This window comes from Thunnus thynnus, chromosome 12 (genome assembly GCF_963924715.1).
Source record: "Thunnus thynnus chromosome 12, fThuThy2.1, whole genome shotgun sequence".
Classification (NCBI taxonomy): Eukaryota; Metazoa; Chordata; class Actinopteri; order Scombriformes; family Scombridae; genus Thunnus; species Thunnus thynnus.
Genome location: NC_089528.1, coordinates 7,767,208 through 7,784,591, shown reverse-complemented (window position 1 = coordinate 7,784,591; position 17,384 = coordinate 7,767,208). Strand labels below are relative to the sequence as shown.

The 17,384-nt window shown below is 42.5% G+C and overlaps 1 protein-coding gene across 1 annotated transcript; it reads left to right on the top strand.

Annotated features, from left to right (window-relative positions):
• The first annotated feature begins 238 nt into the window (after window positions 1-238).
• Window positions 239-9,112, top strand: psmb5 (proteasome 20S subunit beta 5). Its single transcript, XM_067605038.1, has 3 exons — window positions 239-499; window positions 2,704-3,010; window positions 8,414-9,112. Exons 1-3 carry the CDS (start codon window positions 275-277, stop codon window positions 8,695-8,697), a joined length of 816 nt encoding a protein of 271 aa, XP_067461139.1. The 5' UTR covers window positions 239-274; the 3' UTR covers window positions 8,698-9,112.
• Window positions 9,113-17,384: the final 8,272 nt, after the last annotated feature.

Below are 17,384 nucleotides of genomic sequence, written 5' to 3'. Positions count from 1 at the left end.
GCCATGGTTGAACCTGAGTGCTGACCCTGGTGTGTTGTAAGACACTGCGTTTGGTAACCCCCTTCACAGTTTATCCACGTTTTAAGCTTTAATGAATCTATAATGATTAATATACTTTAACATAGTGAATAGTTCACCCAGTGTTTATTTACCTACCTACACCACTGCACAGAAATTACAGCCCGCCACAGACATAGGGGGCGCTGTGGGTGTTTTTGCCCCCACGACCCTTAAACGGCGGAAGCTGCTTGCTCATCGTCAGACAGTGTCGAAGATGGCTCTTGCTAGTGTGTTGAACAGTGATTGTGCGGATTTTTCATTTGATAATTGTCAGCCTTCTGGTTTTGGTTGTGGACCCGGACTGAGCGGTCTGGGTTTTGAGGCTACGCCGACAGACAGCCTCAGTTTTTCCGTTAGAAACCCGCTGTGTGCCGGTGAAGAGGATGGCGTCGAGAGGAAAATAGAGTTCCTGCACGGAACCACCACATTAGCATTCAAAGTAAGTTAATGAGTGGCCAGTTGTAGCTGGTTGACCTAATACAACTTAAACGGATTAAGTTGATGTTGAAGTGGACGTTTGATAAATCATTCAGTCCGTAAACACGCGTTAGAAGTGACATAACTCTGCATTTTCATCGTTAGCATGCTAGCATGGCTACAAACCGCCTTCTCATCGCAGATGTCCTTCTATCTCAACTTTAGCCATTTGTGTCGGTTTGTGTTTGACAGTACTGGCTTCAAAAGCAACCCGGCAATTTTAAGCTGGTTATTTATGTCTTGGTCTCGACAGGAATGTCGGTTCTTATCTCATTTGTGTCACATGTCAATATCTGTAACGTTAGCTATTTAGCCTTGAGGCTCTCTTTGCACGAGTCAGTGCTTGAATGGGAAGCCACCTGCCAAATCAGCAAACTGCACCTGTGCAGCATCTATACGTGGCTTTTATCTGGTTTGATGAGATAAATGTCAAATTTTGTTGGATTATATGTACACGTTGATCGTCCCTTGACACAAATATGAAAGGTGACCCATGTAATGCTTCCTCAGCTTGTTCACTTAAAACGTAGATGCAGTCATTTCACAGCTCCTTTGTGGAATGATAGGAGTGATACTAATGGAATAAACAAATGTCTAAAAGTCATATTTTTTTTCCAATCTTAATGTATTATTATTAAATTCTTTTTGTGAGCTATACAGTGCATCCTTATTTATTATGCTAAAAGATGTGGTATCTGGGGTAATATTCTTTCAAACACAGCAAAATATTCATTCCATAGAGGCCTAAAATTAAAAATGTTATTCTATGTGTTAACTGATAATATGTCCTTGCTGGTTTTTGCAGCATCTAAAGTAGGCAGGAGCCAAGAAAAGAAACGACCTGTTTATTTTTTAAATTACATTATTTCTCTTATGCATTTTTGGATCATTGAATTATCCCTTTATACTGTATATTCTGTAGATACTATTCTTTCTAAAAAACTGTTGGCATCTGTGAGATTCCCTACCTGATACCTGCCTGATAAGCCACAACCATAACACACATTTATGAAATTAAACACAAGAAAACACAATTGTGGAAGTGCTTCTGAGGTCTCACAGGAGTAAAGTATAAAGTAAGAACCCCTAATGCACTGGTGAATGATCAAGTAAAGAGGAAATTGGATTCTCAAAAAGTTGCAGGTACACCACTTCCATGTGTAAGATTGAGGCCATGTTTAAAAGCTAATTTAAAATAAGTTCAGCCGGGTTTACAGTCTAATTAAAGAATAAGCGGATCTTATTACTTTTCAATTATTATCAATAAGAACCATGAAATGACTGAAACCAATAAGTCATGCTACTAACAAGAAGGCCTGTGTAGCTACAGGCTGATATTGTTTTTGCCTCTGTGTCACAGAACTCCATTGTTGTCCAAAAACGATTAAAAACACGTAAGAGTCATACTGTTGCATTCTGATGACACATCTTTTCATTACAAAGTAAACAAACAACCAATGTAGCTTTTTCCTCTCAGCTTGTCAAACTAGCAGAGTAGTGTAAACACTGAAGTCCCTGCAGTTGCTCTTGGTCTCTTCAGGGGATTTGTTGATTTAAAAAAAAAAAAAAAAAAAAAAAGATAAATAACACCAACCTTATCCCTTAATTCCTGAGTAGGAGGTACGTGGTTGATGAAAACCTCCCCGTTCCACTTCTCCTTCCAACTGTTCAAATCTGTTGTCTTCACTTGAGCACTATACAGCTGTGGCAACTGTCAGTTCACCGATAGAGGATTTTGGAGGGAAGAACAATAGTCTAACCTCTTATCCAGCAGCTTTCTGGCAGAGCTGAAACATATATTGCACCTCTGACAGTTGTAGAGCAGCAGCAGCACTCTTCTGCCTTGCAGAAGTAGGGGGAAGCCAGATAATTAAATGACTTTACATTTATAGTAAGTAGCTCTATTCTGTGAAAAGCAATGACTCTCATGTGTGCAAAACAACAAAAAGCTTGTTTTCCAAAGACATTTTGTGTTTTCTCAGATGCAGTATATAGAAATGTAATTCATATGTTTTGAAATGGGTTTGTGATGTAATAAAATATATTTTGGAGTAGTATTTCAAAATTTTGTTGATTTGATCCATCAGTGATTACTCTGGATTGTGTTCTACTCCTGCTGTAATGTGCTCTACTAAAGTGTTCCTCTCCTGCTGCTGCCTCTTTCAGTTCCAGCATGGTGTTATTGTTGCAGTGGACTCTCGGGCCACAGCGGGCTCCTACATCGCCTCGCAGACGGTGAAGAAGGTGATTGAGATCAACCCCTACCTGCTGGGCACCATGGCTGGAGGAGCTGCAGACTGTAGCTTCTGGGAGCGCCTGCTGGCCCGCCAGTGCCGCATTTACGAGCTTCGCAACAAGGAGCGCATCTCGGTGGCAGCAGCCTCAAAACTGCTGGCTAACATGGTGTACCAGTACAAGGGCATGGGACTCAGCATGGGAACCATGGTGTGCGGTTGGGACAAGAGAGGCCCAGGTAAGTACAGCTCTATATGACATGCACATCAGGCCTATATACAATATTAGAGATGCACAGATCCGACTCTTTCTCCCCCCGCATGCCAATTCTGACACTGACATGCTTTTTAGGCTTGTGAAAATGTTATTGTTAATTGTGACATTAAAATGCATCAGTGTTATAGCAACAGATACATCATCATGTTCTTGTTTTAACATGTAACAAACAAAGTTCATGCTGAATGATTACTGGTGCTGTGGATGTAATCTGACAAACAGCACTGAGCTGCTGGGATAAATGATCAGACTAGTGCTGCAATGGAAAAAAAAAACAAACCCTAAATGTAATGATATGCTTTCAATCTCTTCACCAACCCACCTCACCTGTGTGTGGCTCGTTTTTCCCCCTGATCAAAATCACCTGCTAAGCAATGTAGAACATAGCTCCTCCGGTAGTTTTTTGTTTTGCAGAAAATATCTAAATACACTGATAGTAAAAGTAAATGGTGTAGATTTCTGGTAACGTTGGCTGTAATGTACAACTGTAAAAGTCATTGTCAACACAACATTGCCTTCACATTAAAATTCATTTATTGTGACACATATCAGGAAGTGCCGAAGTACCAGCATTAACTTTATGGACATTAGCTTACTGCTGCAAATGAATGGGGCAGAACATAAAACTTTATTTAACATAAATTGGTGACAGTTGGCTCATATCCAACCTGCTTAAATGAGATTAATATTGGCAAAGATTGGGCTGGTGCTACGCTTTTTACTATATGTATTTATGTATTGATCCAAAATTAGATCTCTACTAGTAAAAATTACAGCTAGCAACAAAGTTACTCATAATAGTGTAGAGCTGAAGTGAGCCATCACATTTACCTTTTTTTTAATTTAACTATATGTCCAGTAAATTTCAGGTTGCAACAATTTTCCAAAAATGAACATACAATGTCTAAGAATGTTTGTTTTTTTTGGGGGGGGGGGCCTATTATGCTTTCCCTTATTTTCAGTCATATGTGTATATATAATGCAACTGGCTATTCATATTAAATGTAGCCAAAGTGTCAAATAATGAGTTAACGTATGTAGAAGTAATCCCACTGAGCAAACATCACCGGCTTCAGACTGCTCTGAATGCTCAGAGTCCAGTGTTTTTTTCCCCCCTACTTTCAGCCCGAGCTGATGTTGGCTTGTGACAGATTTCTTTATATGGTCATCTGCTCCAGGCTCAGCACGCCCATGTGTTTGTTGGTCAGCTGCTCTCATTTATTAGTGCTCTGCTCCACTAACATTATGGCGTTTTTTCCATTGTTTTTGGGGGTAGTCACACCGAGCCGTGACCCGAGTCAAGCTGGCACGCTGTAAGTGTTTCCATTACACAGCACTGCAAAGCAAAATAAGTAGTTTTCCTGTTGAATGTGTGCTGGTCGTCTGCAGCTCTTCATCAAACATCATCATCATCACCGTGGCTGTTTCTGTTTGTACTATTCCTCCCTGCATTATTTCTAACTGATCCGCTGAAAAAAGAGGTCCAGATATCTCCATCATATTGTGTCGACTGGTTTTTATGGCTTCTAACAAATTTGCTTCAGTGAGGAACATGTTTCATTTCCTGTAAATTCTTCACAATAAAAGTCTTGTTTTTTTTGTCGTTTAAAGGCTGTTAATATCAAGCAGTAAAGCAGGAAATGTTGGGTTTGCATCGGCGGTAACAACACGACTCTGATACGGCTGCCCCTCAGCAGGCTTCCTGAAAGCTGGCCAGTCAGAACAGAGTGGGCTCATTGGGAGGGGGACCTTAAAGAGACAGGAGCTAAGACTGCCTTTTAAGAGACAGAGGCTGAACTGAGGGGCTGCAAAAGGGCCAGTATAAGATAAATAAGGAGGTTTTCTGAACTGTGAATCATGCAAAGCTACTCTAGTGGAGTCCCAGAATAAAAATATAGAGCTGGAAATGAGCATAATAGGTCCCCTTTAATATCTATCTGGGTTTTTTGTAACAGACTTTATTTACTATTGCTTGTGAAGGTTAAAGATCCTAAAAACTATCAGGTATAGATAAAAAAAAATTGAGTCTATTTATGAGTCTATTTCTGCTGTTTTACTTGGATGTCAAGCAATTTGGAATTTTCCATTGTTGGAGTTGTTTTTATGCCATATTTTTATATGTATGTATGTATATTATATATATTATTAAGTAATTTTAGTATCTTTCTCTCTCTCTCTCTTATTACCAGCTTTCAGATATGTATTTTACTCCAAGCAGGCTAAAACCAGCACTCAGGTCTTAGTGACACACTCAAATATAGACGGCACACATTCATTTTCCACTCTTAGCGGGTGATTTCTACACTGTATTGCACTGTGTGCAGAGTGTCATATTTTGGTGTGTTAAGTGCGAGTTACAGCATATAACATGTCAGTTTTGTTTAGCAATGTTCAAATGATCACATATCTGCCACACCAAAACAAATAATTTGTGAGCATTCATTAATTTCCAAACTGAGATTGAACATGAGTGGATAGCTGTTAAACATAAATCTGAAATGAAGGTCTTGTGTTGCAGTGTATGGTTAGCAGGTGTTCCTTCTTGATATCAAGCAAACATAAAATGTAATGATCTTTTGTGCACAGAACCGTCAATGTGTCTGGTCTAGTAGTTTCATATGCTGTTGCATCACAGTAGCAACATATTTGTAGTTGCTGGAGTGCTACCCACTAGATGGCACTGCAGCCTCTACTATCCTCTGCTTCTCTTTGGACTGAAAGCTGTGGCTTTCGAATGCCACACAGTGTGAGGCCGTACATCACACAAGGTGTGCTTAAAGAGGCCGCCACAGTGACACAGTAATGGGAAATCGATGAAGCTGGGACTGTGGGCCAGAGAGAGCAGGGCAGGATGACGGACGTTGGGTCTCAGCCCTGGACAATTGGGTCGCATGCATAATGCCCATACACTCGCTGAGATCGATGCTGGCTTTGTCTGGAAAGCAGAGAGGTCTGTGTGAACAATGACGGCTTGCCGTTATGCCAACAAACGTAAATGACATGTGCTAAATCCCAGGCAATCAATTGGGGGAATAATGATCCCTGTATAAGTTCAATAGGTTTGAGAGCTTGCCTTGGTCCCCACAATGCCAGTGATTGAATGGAGAGGTAAATGTCATGTAAATTAAATCAATCGCGATTAGGCGGGAAGCTCATTAGCTGGCTACAATCATGTCAAGAGCACTTATTTCCCTGATGGAGTGTCTTAAGCTGCATGAAAAATAAATCGAATAAAAGCTATGTTGAGGAGCTTGACAAACATGGGTTGATGTAATAAACCCAAATGTTATGACACTGGTAATCAGGATGTAGTTAATGTTTGGTAGATCGGTAGTGGCTTTGCCTTCAACAAAGAAAAGCAATTATACTCTGCGTATCGTCCTGTACCGCTCCCTACAAGGACATGAAGGCTCTATAATAAGATGACATGTGATTAAATGGGATGTAGCCTCATGACAGGAAAGTAGAATAGTGTGTGATATGGAACCTTATCTCAGAAGACCCATGTGGCAGGCTGTTTCCCAAGAGAGTGATGTAATAGTTTTTCCCCCCTCCTCTGTTCAACCGCTGCTCTCTCTTTTTACTCCTGATCCAGTGGTGAATTCTCATGGGAAGGACAGATGACAGACAGACACTGACCAGTTTGATGCTAGCCACCCATCCATCGCACTGTGCTCCTTACCTAACTCCAAAAGCTGTCAGTCTAGCCAGCTGCACAAGCTGCTGTTTAAAGGAAAAAAAAAAAGGCTCCTTAAGCACCTGTCAGCTGAGTGATGGAGTGGAAGGAGCCTCTCTTGGCTGCAACTGCTGCAATGCTCCACCATCCAAGCAGTGTTCCGCTTTAATGTGGGCCTCATGAATTTCACCCCCCCCCCTTTCTTTTTTTGTTTTCTGAGCACTCACCGGTGCCGTCATATTTTTCTGCGTCACTGTTTGAGGTGCAAAAGCTGTGAAGCAATATTGCATTGGGCTCTACAAAGACCCCAGGTGTGTTTTGGAAAGGAATGGATGTGGGAAGTGTCTTTTGGTTGCCGCTCTGCTTCTATACTTGGACCTCCTAAAGAGTCCTCATCCACCTCCGTCAACTGTGCTACTCAACACAAGAGGCTGCCTTTACAACTCTCTGCCTTCCTATTATGTTTTTAACGAGTCCCTTACAGTTTTCAAGAGGAACAGGCAGGTCTCAGAATGGCAAATTACCCCCGTGCACAGGCAGGCACTGGATGATTATCATGGCAAGCTAACGACAGGCTGAGGAAGCTGCAATTTGCCAGTTGAAAGCAATGGTAAGCTCCCTTTTTCAGAAAAGCAAGTGGCTCTCTATCACTAATAGACTGTCACTAGTTTAGCTGAGGAACTGCAAGCGAGACTGTGCAATCTGAGGGCATTTTGAAGTGTCTTTTAATGTGGGAGATGAGCAATAGCAGTGGATATTAGGCAATTTTATATGCATGTGTTCCTGTGTTTCTCAGCGCGAGTATCGTTTTCACAGGTTTCTGCTTTGTGAAGCGCTGTGAAAAACATGCCTTTTCACAGGCTGTCTTTTTACCATCTGCAAAGCTGGCTGTGGGCGAGCTCGCAGGCTGGTGCTAGTCACCCGTCCCACGTCACTCTGGGATCAGGCCTAGCGAGTGTGTCATGGCACGGAACAAAATGTCTCGCATGTGTCCACGAAGCGTAGTGTGGAGCAAACTGTCCCTCACAGGTCCTTCAGAGCACTGTGGGTCTGCAATGTGCTTGGGATTACATGTTTGTTTTTGGTGTGGGGTGAGCTCCCATGTCCGTGTGTCATTCAAGTGTGCGTACATGTGGAGGTGAAGAAAATGTCTGCGTGCGTGTGTGTGTACATGTGTGGAAGGATATGAATGTGCTATACTCGTCTGATGTCCGCAGGATGTGAGGGTGCTGTTGTTTTTTTTGTCCTCCCCCTTGAGGTGTGAGGTGCAGTTACCTGTGCAGCTCGGGTTGCGGGTCGATAGTTAATTTTTGGCGTGTTTGCAGGGATCAATAAGGCCTGTAGCAAGGGCCCCTGGGCAGACAACGACGTGGCCCGTGCCTTGTCAGCAGGTCCGTGGCCGGCTTCGTTTTACTTGAAGAGGATGCAGCTGTTCATATCGGCCAGCCTTACTTCACTTGGAGGGGTTGCAGCTGTTCATATTGTCTCTCTGGAGGACATGGTGTGTGCGTGCTTACAAGTTTGTGTGTTTGTTTGTGCGAGAGCGGCGGTGTTAGATGTACACCAGTCTCAGTTTTCTCGACAAAGCTCCACACCTGAGTCGGGAGAATGAAGGATGCTTTTGCGCTGAACACAACTCCCTTTACACCTTTTCCCCCTCTTGACCTGCCTCTTGTCCTTTCTCCTCAGGGCTGTACTATGTCGATTCAGAAGGAAACCGGGTGTGTGGCGACCTGTTCGCTGTGGGCTCGGGCTCCATGTACGCCTACGGTGTGATGGACAGTGGCCTGCGGCAAGACCTGACAGTGGAGGAGGCCTGCGAGCTAGGCCGCCGCGCCATCTACCAGGCCACATTCCGCGACGCCTACAGCGGAGGGCAGGTCAACCTGTACCATGTCCACAGCGAGGGCTGGACCAGGGTGTCCCAGCAAGATGTGCTCATGCTGCACCAGCAGTACAAGGAACAGGAGTAGTCCTTAAAATCAAAAGCAGAGGGAACAAGGAAGTGGGGAGGGAGAAGGGAGGTGTAAGGAGAATAGTTTATTCCAGTATCCAATGTTACAGATGTTCTGAAATATCAGTAGACACACTAATTAAAAAAAAAGGACTCATTGATCGATTGATCTCCACTTGTATCACTTTTGTGACCCATTTTGACTTGTCAGTAGCTCGAAGCTTTATGTTGTACATTTTTAACAATACCAGTGAGCTCCACTCACCCTGCACAGAGTCTGAATTGAGGGGCTGCAGAGAGGGGGGCCGATGACTCAAACATGCTTTATTACAGTGTGGGAGTAGTGTGGTGCTTGCCCTACATACATTTCATTTGGATCATACCCTGTAAAACTACATCTACTTTCTCAATAAACCTGTGATGTTCTTTTTTTTTCAAGAGAGTTGTTTTGTTATTTTGAACAAGTGCTGAGTTTAGCTTTAGGTCACAGGATGGCGAGTCATATTCTTTCTCTGAATTTACTCTTTATGTAAATGCATAGTCTCATCTCCTCATCTTCCTTTGATGTAGACGTTTTTCCCCTGTTTGTGTTTACATTTCAGTCATCTGTTCCCCCAGCTGTTGGGATTCTGAGGTAAACCCAAAGCCTGTTTTGTCTCCGCTATATGTTCTGCGTTTATTAGCGGGGAGTAGCACTGTCTAAATAGCACAATTTAATTGCATACCACCAGCCTCAGTAATTGTGCCTCCTGAATTGTAACTGTGTGTTTTCTTCTCCTCATTGATAATGTTCCCTTCCTCCGCTCACGTTGCAAAAATACATCTTTTAATTGGAAGGGGGAATTTATTCTTTAATTCCTCCCCGACACACTTAGTTTCTTAATGCGCAATGTTGTGTGCCACCCTGGTGTTTTACAATGTAACGACCTGCGCTGGCAGTGTGTGCCCCTCCAGTGGTTTTTATGGTTGGGAATAAACACTAATAAAGGGGACGAGGTAGAAATCCGAAGCCACTGCGCTTTCAAACCATGGTTAAAAACTAGTTTCACAGGTGACCAGTTAGCAGATGGAATAGAAATGGGATTTCGATATATGGAAATGAGCTTGTCTGAGGACTCGTCTGTGATGCTGCTCTAGGTAAAAGAAGTGATGGGAATTACTACCATCAAAAGAGGCAGACACTGACACAGTGACTATGAATGTGTGCATGGAGATAAGATCAATTGGAGCAAATGTGGATAAAAGCATTAATAATAAACTGCTTTAACATCTTAACCTTCATCTAGAGCTGCGTTAAGTGGTTAAAGGGGTGATTTTTCCACAAACGGACTGAAAATTACTCTAATAAATAATATATCCAGAATAGTGGATAAAGGTATGGTCTTGCTGCACTATTAAATATCCAACGTACTCCATTTGTTTAAGTATAGTGTAGGAAGGATTGTTTTTAAAAAAAAAAAAAAAATTCAGCTTTTAGAGTCTGCAGTTTTAGTCCATAATTGTTTGATGAGATACTACTCAGGCAAAAGCATAGTTGAACATGTGTGAAAACTGAGCAGATTTAACCAGGAAACTTAAAATCGTTTTTTTTCCCCCCAGTATACAATTTATACCACATATTAAACAAGCAACCAGCGCATTATTAAACTACACAGCTACTGTGTATACATAAAGAGATGGATGTTTGATCGATCATTTGAAAGTGAGTACGGTTTGGAAAATGGCTTGGCATGGTATATCTTAATTGACATTTTTTCAAGCTAGACTCCCAGGACAAGACTACATTTCCTTTCTTTGCTGCAAGTCTGCAGACTTGGTTTCACCTAGTAACAAAATTGTTTACTTTTGTTATTTTTTTGTTTAAAGGGGCTATGTGTAATAATTTTTGTTTAAAACATTAAAAAATAACTATAATTATCAACAGAATGTGAAGATATAACAGTTTTGACATTATGTCAAAGACGTCTGTATTGTGCTGCAGAAATCTACTAAAATTAGCATGCCAACTAGCTAGCCCCAGCCCGTCCTGTCTCATAATACCACTTTGTACCTCAAGATGTGATAATGAGTCACTGTAGCGTCCAGTTTGCCCTCAGTCCAACATGAGGTTCTACTTCTTCCAGGCTAGTTTTATTGAAGCAAACATAAACTCCATTAGCACTGAATTGATATTGCTATCATACTTAGTCAAAGTCCTAGGGGTCTATTCCAGAAAGCAGGTTTAACAAACTCTGAGTCTAACTCTGACTTCTGAGTTTATGAACCCTGAGATGGAAACTCAAGAGTTGTTGGTACTAGAACAGCTGATCAGAGTCAGTTAAATCAACTCTGAGCATGTTCACTCTCGTGCATGGTGAATGAAAAAAGCCATTATCAATGGAACCCCACATACTACAGTTCATCATGGTAACAGGTAAGTAAAAGGCAGAGCGTTCATTTTAAACCAGTGGACTTAAATATATTAATGCATGTGTATGTGGACTGTGCACATTTATCTGTAAAAAAAGAGCAGGGAAAGGTGTCAATAAGTTAAACAAAACAAAGTTTTATTCAGTCTTGTCCATTAATTCATCATTTACCATACTTATATTTCCTTAATGATGATAAAGTGGAATCTGACTGCGTATCACGCTGCAGCCTTCATTACATTTTAAATATATTTGTTCAGCTTTAATCTGACGGGAGACAAAACAACAGAGGCAGCAACTGAAGATGAAAAATATAAAGATTTAAAAAAAAGATCAAAGACATAGACATGATTGCAAGCTCACGATCTGATCCATTAATAATGTGTCTGGTGATTTGAACTTGAAAAGGCATCAAGGTTAAAATACAGTAGATTTTTAAAATTTTAGACATCTTTTTGGATCTTGGCTCAACAGCATTCAGAGACTATTTCAGCTACTTCAAAAGTAGTAAATTTAAACATTATCACTGAAATACTGTAAAAAACACATTAAGACTGTGCACCCTGTTTAAAAAAAACTCAGTTTGAAACTACATTCTGCAGCTGCACCGCAATTCTGCTAACTCAGGAATAATCTCCAATATATAAGAATTATGTTCCATCAGTGCGAGCAATCACATCATGAAAGATAGAGATCATTATTAATTGATCCTACGTGCCTAAAGCTTCAAACGGATTTCTTAAAATTTAAACTGAGATTACATATTGTGTATAATAAACATTTCAGTGCAGGAGCTGCTCTAACAAACTGACAGCTGTCTTGTGTGCAGAGTCACAGTGTTAGAGGAGGTTTCATTCCAAGCTGAGGGTGACTTGACACTATTCTATTCAAGGGTGAGGGCAAAAACCGCTGTTCAAAGAAATGACTGATGTGCATAAAAGCAGTAACTTTGAATAGTCCTTGAGTAACAAACTAATATCCAGCCAGGATTTTGATTCTGACAGGCAGTAAACCTCTGTTAATTAATATGCTTCAATACGTGCTTTGATACGGACTGAATCAATGAGGAAATGAAACGGTGTGTCTGGCTCTGTAAGAGGGAGGAGACAGAGAGAAGAAAATCTGCCAGCGAGCAGGTTAAGTTTACAGAGTCAGTTACCTTGGTAACTGACCCAAAGTTTAAGTTACCTCTTTCTGGAAGTGAAAACCCAGAGTTTCCTTCATCTCAGGGTTAACAAACTCAGAGTTTTCACTAAACCCGCTTTCTAGAATACACCCCTCGTTACTGAGTTTGCTAGCTAACAGAGCACTGATAATGCACTATTAATTAAGCACTAACGTGGACACCCCTTCTGGTGATATGCCCCACCCCCCCAATTGGTTTGAAGTATGGAGTATGAATTTGACAGGTGGACAGTTCTTACATACAACACCTTTAATCACACCAGTATGCCTCAGTGAAGTTCTTGTTTGATCATCAAACCGCACGTCCCCCACTCACATATCTTTGAATTTGGAAAAGGTGGGCTGTGTTCGACAATTTTTTGGAACTTTCTAAAGCCAACAATCCGATCACACCCACTTCACACAACAATTGGCCAGTGGTGCGAAGGTGAGAAGATATATCAACTTTTCTTTTAACCTCTTTTTTCAGTTTTTAACACAACTACTTCACATCACTTTCTACTCATGTGGCTGCATAGCTCTATGGATAGCAGTGGAGTCTGTCAGTCGACCCACCACTTTTGTCCAGATTCTAATATCTCAACAGCTATTGAATGGTGCAATAAAATTTTGCACAGACATTGATGGAAGAATCCTGCATAATTTTGTGTTTTTTCCTCTAGCGCCACCAGCACGTTTATATTTGTGGCTTTGAGGGATATGTCTCAACAACTAATGGACGGATTGGAATGAAATTTGGTACAGATATTCAGATCCCCCTCTTGATGAATTGTTATAATTTTAGTGACCCCAGATGACACTCCATTTCACTCATACTGAACTCTTAAGCAGCTCTTATTTCGGGGCGTATTATTTAGTTTATAGTTGTATGTTTATAAAACTGTTGCAGATGGAGTAGATTTTCCTGTCTGCTCTTTTGGCCTGTCTGGTCATGTATGGCGGAAACACTTCACCCCATGAATTTTCACCATGTTTAGAATCACCCACCCCGTCTGTGTGTGTGACCTTGGCATTGGACCAGCAGAGTGTAGGCAGTGTGCTGGCAATGTCGACGGACGTCCATGTCTGGCACGAAAATTGCAGGTCGTCAACAGGTACTTCCAGAATAGCTGCTATTATCAGTACCCCCTTTCAGAATATTTTCACAAAGCTTTACACACAGGGCAAGATGGTGACACTCTGGGGAGGCATGACAAAATGAAGAAAATAGCTTTTTTTTTTTCTCTCCGCTGAAATTAGACGGAATGCTATGAAAAAGACCAGCTGGCAATACTGAAAGGTGCCAGCACGCTGATTTTCACACTGTCAGAAAATAACCCCTGTGCCCACATTATGCCATCTGTCAGGTGGTCATATGTGATTTCACTCCCGGACACCAGATCATATCGGAACATAGTCCTAAGGGTGCCCTGACAACTCTTTTGGAGTCACACACAACTCACATTTGAGCTGTTGTTTCCCATAATTTAATGCTAGGACTTTGTAATTGGATCTTCAAAAGGAAAATCACCCACAGCATAGGCGCACGTCTTTGGTATACTATCGAGCAGCCATTGTTTATTCCTGTTGATGCTTTACCTCGACGGAAAAACAAACAAGAAGTCTATTTGGCTTGGATAATGACTCCCGGCTGGCTGCCTCTTGTCCACCCCGAAGGCTCTCCAGGTGTCATATAATCAGTGCACCCAAGTCCTTAAATCCGTGCCAGTTCTGACAAACAACAAAGCTGGCATGAAGATAATTACGTTTGTGGTCCCCGTGCATCCCCTTCCTTGCTGGCGCAAGAGGCAGCCGCTGCCTCGCCTCGTTTGAGAGGTGCTGTTTTTCATCCCTTGCGATGACAGCCACACTCTTGTCATTCCCGCCGCGTGCTTGCCACAGCCGCCTCGCTCTACTCGAGACTGTTCTTTTTTTCTTTGCCCCCCCTTCCCCCCCCTTCTCCTCTTCCCCAGCAATGTTTTTGGCAATTGCTTTTTTTTTGACTCGATTAATTCAGTGACACGAATGAATACAGCCCGGCAAAGTAAACAGTGCAGCCCTTGAGTTCTGTCCAATCTGAGTCAGTACTCGTCCGTTTCCCAGCAGGCACTTAGGAGCTTCTGCCAACACTGCTATTGCTGCTCTTGATGATCATCATGAGGGTGATGGTGAGGATGAGGATGATGATAGCCCCCACCATTAATGCAGACTGTGCCTCAAGAGGTCTGAAGCGGTCGGCTGTTTATCCCTTGTCATGACACCTGACTGTATAAATGGGGCCTGTCTGTTTGTTTTATCGTCAACAGCGCCAGGCCTTGCCTCCCAGGCAAACACAGACAGGGTCAGGGAGACTACAGCTAAAGACATGGCAGTAAGAGCGATGGTGGCCGCCACGGTCACTCCACTTACTCCCATGTGGCTCCTGGACACATTTTTTTATATTGCACTGCGTCCTTTAATACGTGGTGACTAAGTCCCTTGGGGCAGAGAAAAGTGAATTGCGGATTCTGTTGTTGCACAGTATCAATGGGCTTCTTTGCCGACTTCTTGCTATTTTAGTGGCGGTTCAGTTCTGGTTATGTGAGCACTTACATTTGTTTAGGTGACGCGCCATTACGGGGTGTTGTGTTTTTCTCTCGACTGACCTTGCACAGTGGTTGATATGTTATACTTTACCACTATAATCTTTATTTGTTGAAATTTTGAATTGTGGGATATCTTGGTTGTCATTTTTATAAATCATTGACAAGTACAGCATTCACATTGGATTCAATATTATTTTCTCTCTGATGATGATCCCTCTGGATGTTTCTGCTTTACAATTCTGATAGAAGAGTACAGAAGTACAGTGTGTTTTTTATTGGTTTGAAGTGCCACTCAGTCTTTTTGACAGAGTATCCAGCCCCAACGGAAGACCCATCTCAAGAGGAACAACTGTGCCAGGCTTGAAGCCTGCATCCCCCTTTCCTTTTTTCCTCCATTTCACCTCTCCATCTGTCCATCCCTTTCTCTGTACCACATTTTTACTTAATCCCCCCTGTGGTGCCCTCAGCCCGTTGCCCACTTCCCTCTGGCCTGATCCTTCTCTGACCAATGCCCCCCACCCCCAACAGAACCAACAGGGAAATGGAGCCATTAATTACCACCCCAGAGCTTGTTACCCAGGCTCAGCCCTTTCAGCTTCCTGGCTCTTCACTGACTCTGCAATTGTAATTCAGCTGGGGACCCAGGACGTGAGGGTAATAACAGAGGGTACCCGTCCAAACGGACGATCGCCCACTGATAGATGATCCGTTGGGCCGGACGTGACGGAACTGACGTGAGGGGGCCGGGAGTGACTCCGAAAGTGATTGACACACAGCTTTGGCACTGGGATTATGTGTGAGAGAAATAATTTATGACTTTCTCTTCCAGAGCCGAGACGAATGCCAGAAATGAGTAATGACCTCTTGGAAGTTCAGCTTCTCTGATCGCAAACAATAGCCCAGGTTGTCACTGCTGTGGAAATGACAGAATTGATGGTGTTATGAGAATGAGAAGCTAATGGACTAAATCATGGAAATGGCAGTTTAATTAAATATCAGGACCCTGGTATGAACAACATTCTAACATTAGAGACATCCTGACTGATCAATACTATTGTTCTTTCTTTTGCTAACTGCCTCCCTTTGTGTATCCTCCTGTATCTTGTCAACCTTTCTTCTCGGTACCCCTTTGTTTCATGGTTTTTCTCTGACAGTTTGAGTGCCAAAGTCTTCAGTGCCCAGCAGTTGGCCTCCTTTGTGTTATTCAGTGTCTGATGTTTCATGTAAGCACTGCGGTGGAAAAATAAATGTCTATTTGCCGAGCAACTGTCTCTTCTCAAGCATTTCCCACCATTCCCCTTTTTTTTGCCATAACCATCAGTCCGTTTACCGTCTATCCCTCTATCAGCAAGTTTTCCCTATCCTCTCATGCTATATTCTGTATCTGCCTCCCTCCTATTTGCTCTTTTTCTCTGCCCCACTGCTTTCCACCATCCACCCTCTCCTCCCTCTCTCTACCTTCCCCATTATCCCCCCTTCCCTCCATCTCACTGTCCCCCTCTCTCCCATTCTCCCTCCTCCCCCTACTTGCCTTTCTTTGCTCAGGACCGATCTACTCTCATTACATTGATGGCCCTGATGATTCAGTTGAATGGTGTACTCGCTCCCCCCCGTGCCTCTCCAAGGCCTTTCTCTCCAGCCTGCTCATGCAGCAGCACTCAGCGGTGACAGCAGCCTCAGTTCTTTTTCTGTGGGCACAATGACAGCATGGCACCTGCTGCTCAGCCCCATGACCTCTTGATATTATCATATAGGCCACAGGGAGATTTGCGAACTGATGTATGCTTTATTTAACTAGGACCCTTCAGGTGTAAAGATTGTAGATGCAAGAGGATAGAGCAAACAGTTGTCGGGTACCTGTTGGGGGGGAGTGTATGTGTTTAGAAAGGCATGTGTGGTTAACTGTGGGAGTATTTAATTTAAAGGTGGAAGTGAATTTTTATTTAATCTGTTTTCAGTTTCTCACACTTTACTGGCCTATTTCAGATCTCAGGTGCAGGAGTTCCCATTTGATCTTGGCACTACCCAGCAAGTGCCAGCAATGCACTACCTGAACTAGCTTCTATTATTCATCCCTAATGGTGCATTTTTCACACGATCAGAATTACCTGCACTGCAGCTGACTCTGGTTTGCCTCCACTCCAACTTCCTCTGGCTGCTACCACTGCATTTTGCTGAAATGCAAATAGGGCAGGCTCAATCTAATGCTGTGTCACATTTCTTCCCCCCACCATCACCATTGACACTTCCCCATCTGGTTGTACAATACAGTTGAAATACAGTGTCATCCAGTACAGAACTTAATGTTGTTAGGGGACTTTTTAGCCCCCCTCCTTTCCTTTGACAAATATATAGTCTTTCACAACCAAGCCATATGACCTTGCACTTTGAGAGAGAAAATGAAGAGTAGAAGTTGGTAGTGCCGCAGGATGTGATCTGGCATTTAAATGGTCAATTTACCAAAGTCTAAAGGTTATGCTGTGTGAGGCTGTCCTTAGACACAGGGTTTTTTTTTTAATCTAAATGCGCACTTTCTAATATGCCCACAG

What these genes read in the sequence shown, in the direction of transcription:
- psmb5 (XM_067605038.1), top strand. Translation starts at nt 275, where the DNA reads ATGGCTCTTGCTAGTGTGTTGAACAGTGATTGTGCGGATTTTTCATTT. An exon ending in CCACCACATTAGCATTCAAA is followed by an intron (nt 500 to 2,703) that starts GTAAGTTAATGA and finishes TGCCTCTTTCAG; the next exon opens with TTCCAGCATGGTGTTATTGT. An exon ending in TTGGGACAAGAGAGGCCCAG is followed by an intron (nt 3,011 to 8,413) that starts GTAAGTACAGCT and finishes CTTTCTCCTCAG; the next exon opens with GGCTGTACTATGTCGATTCA.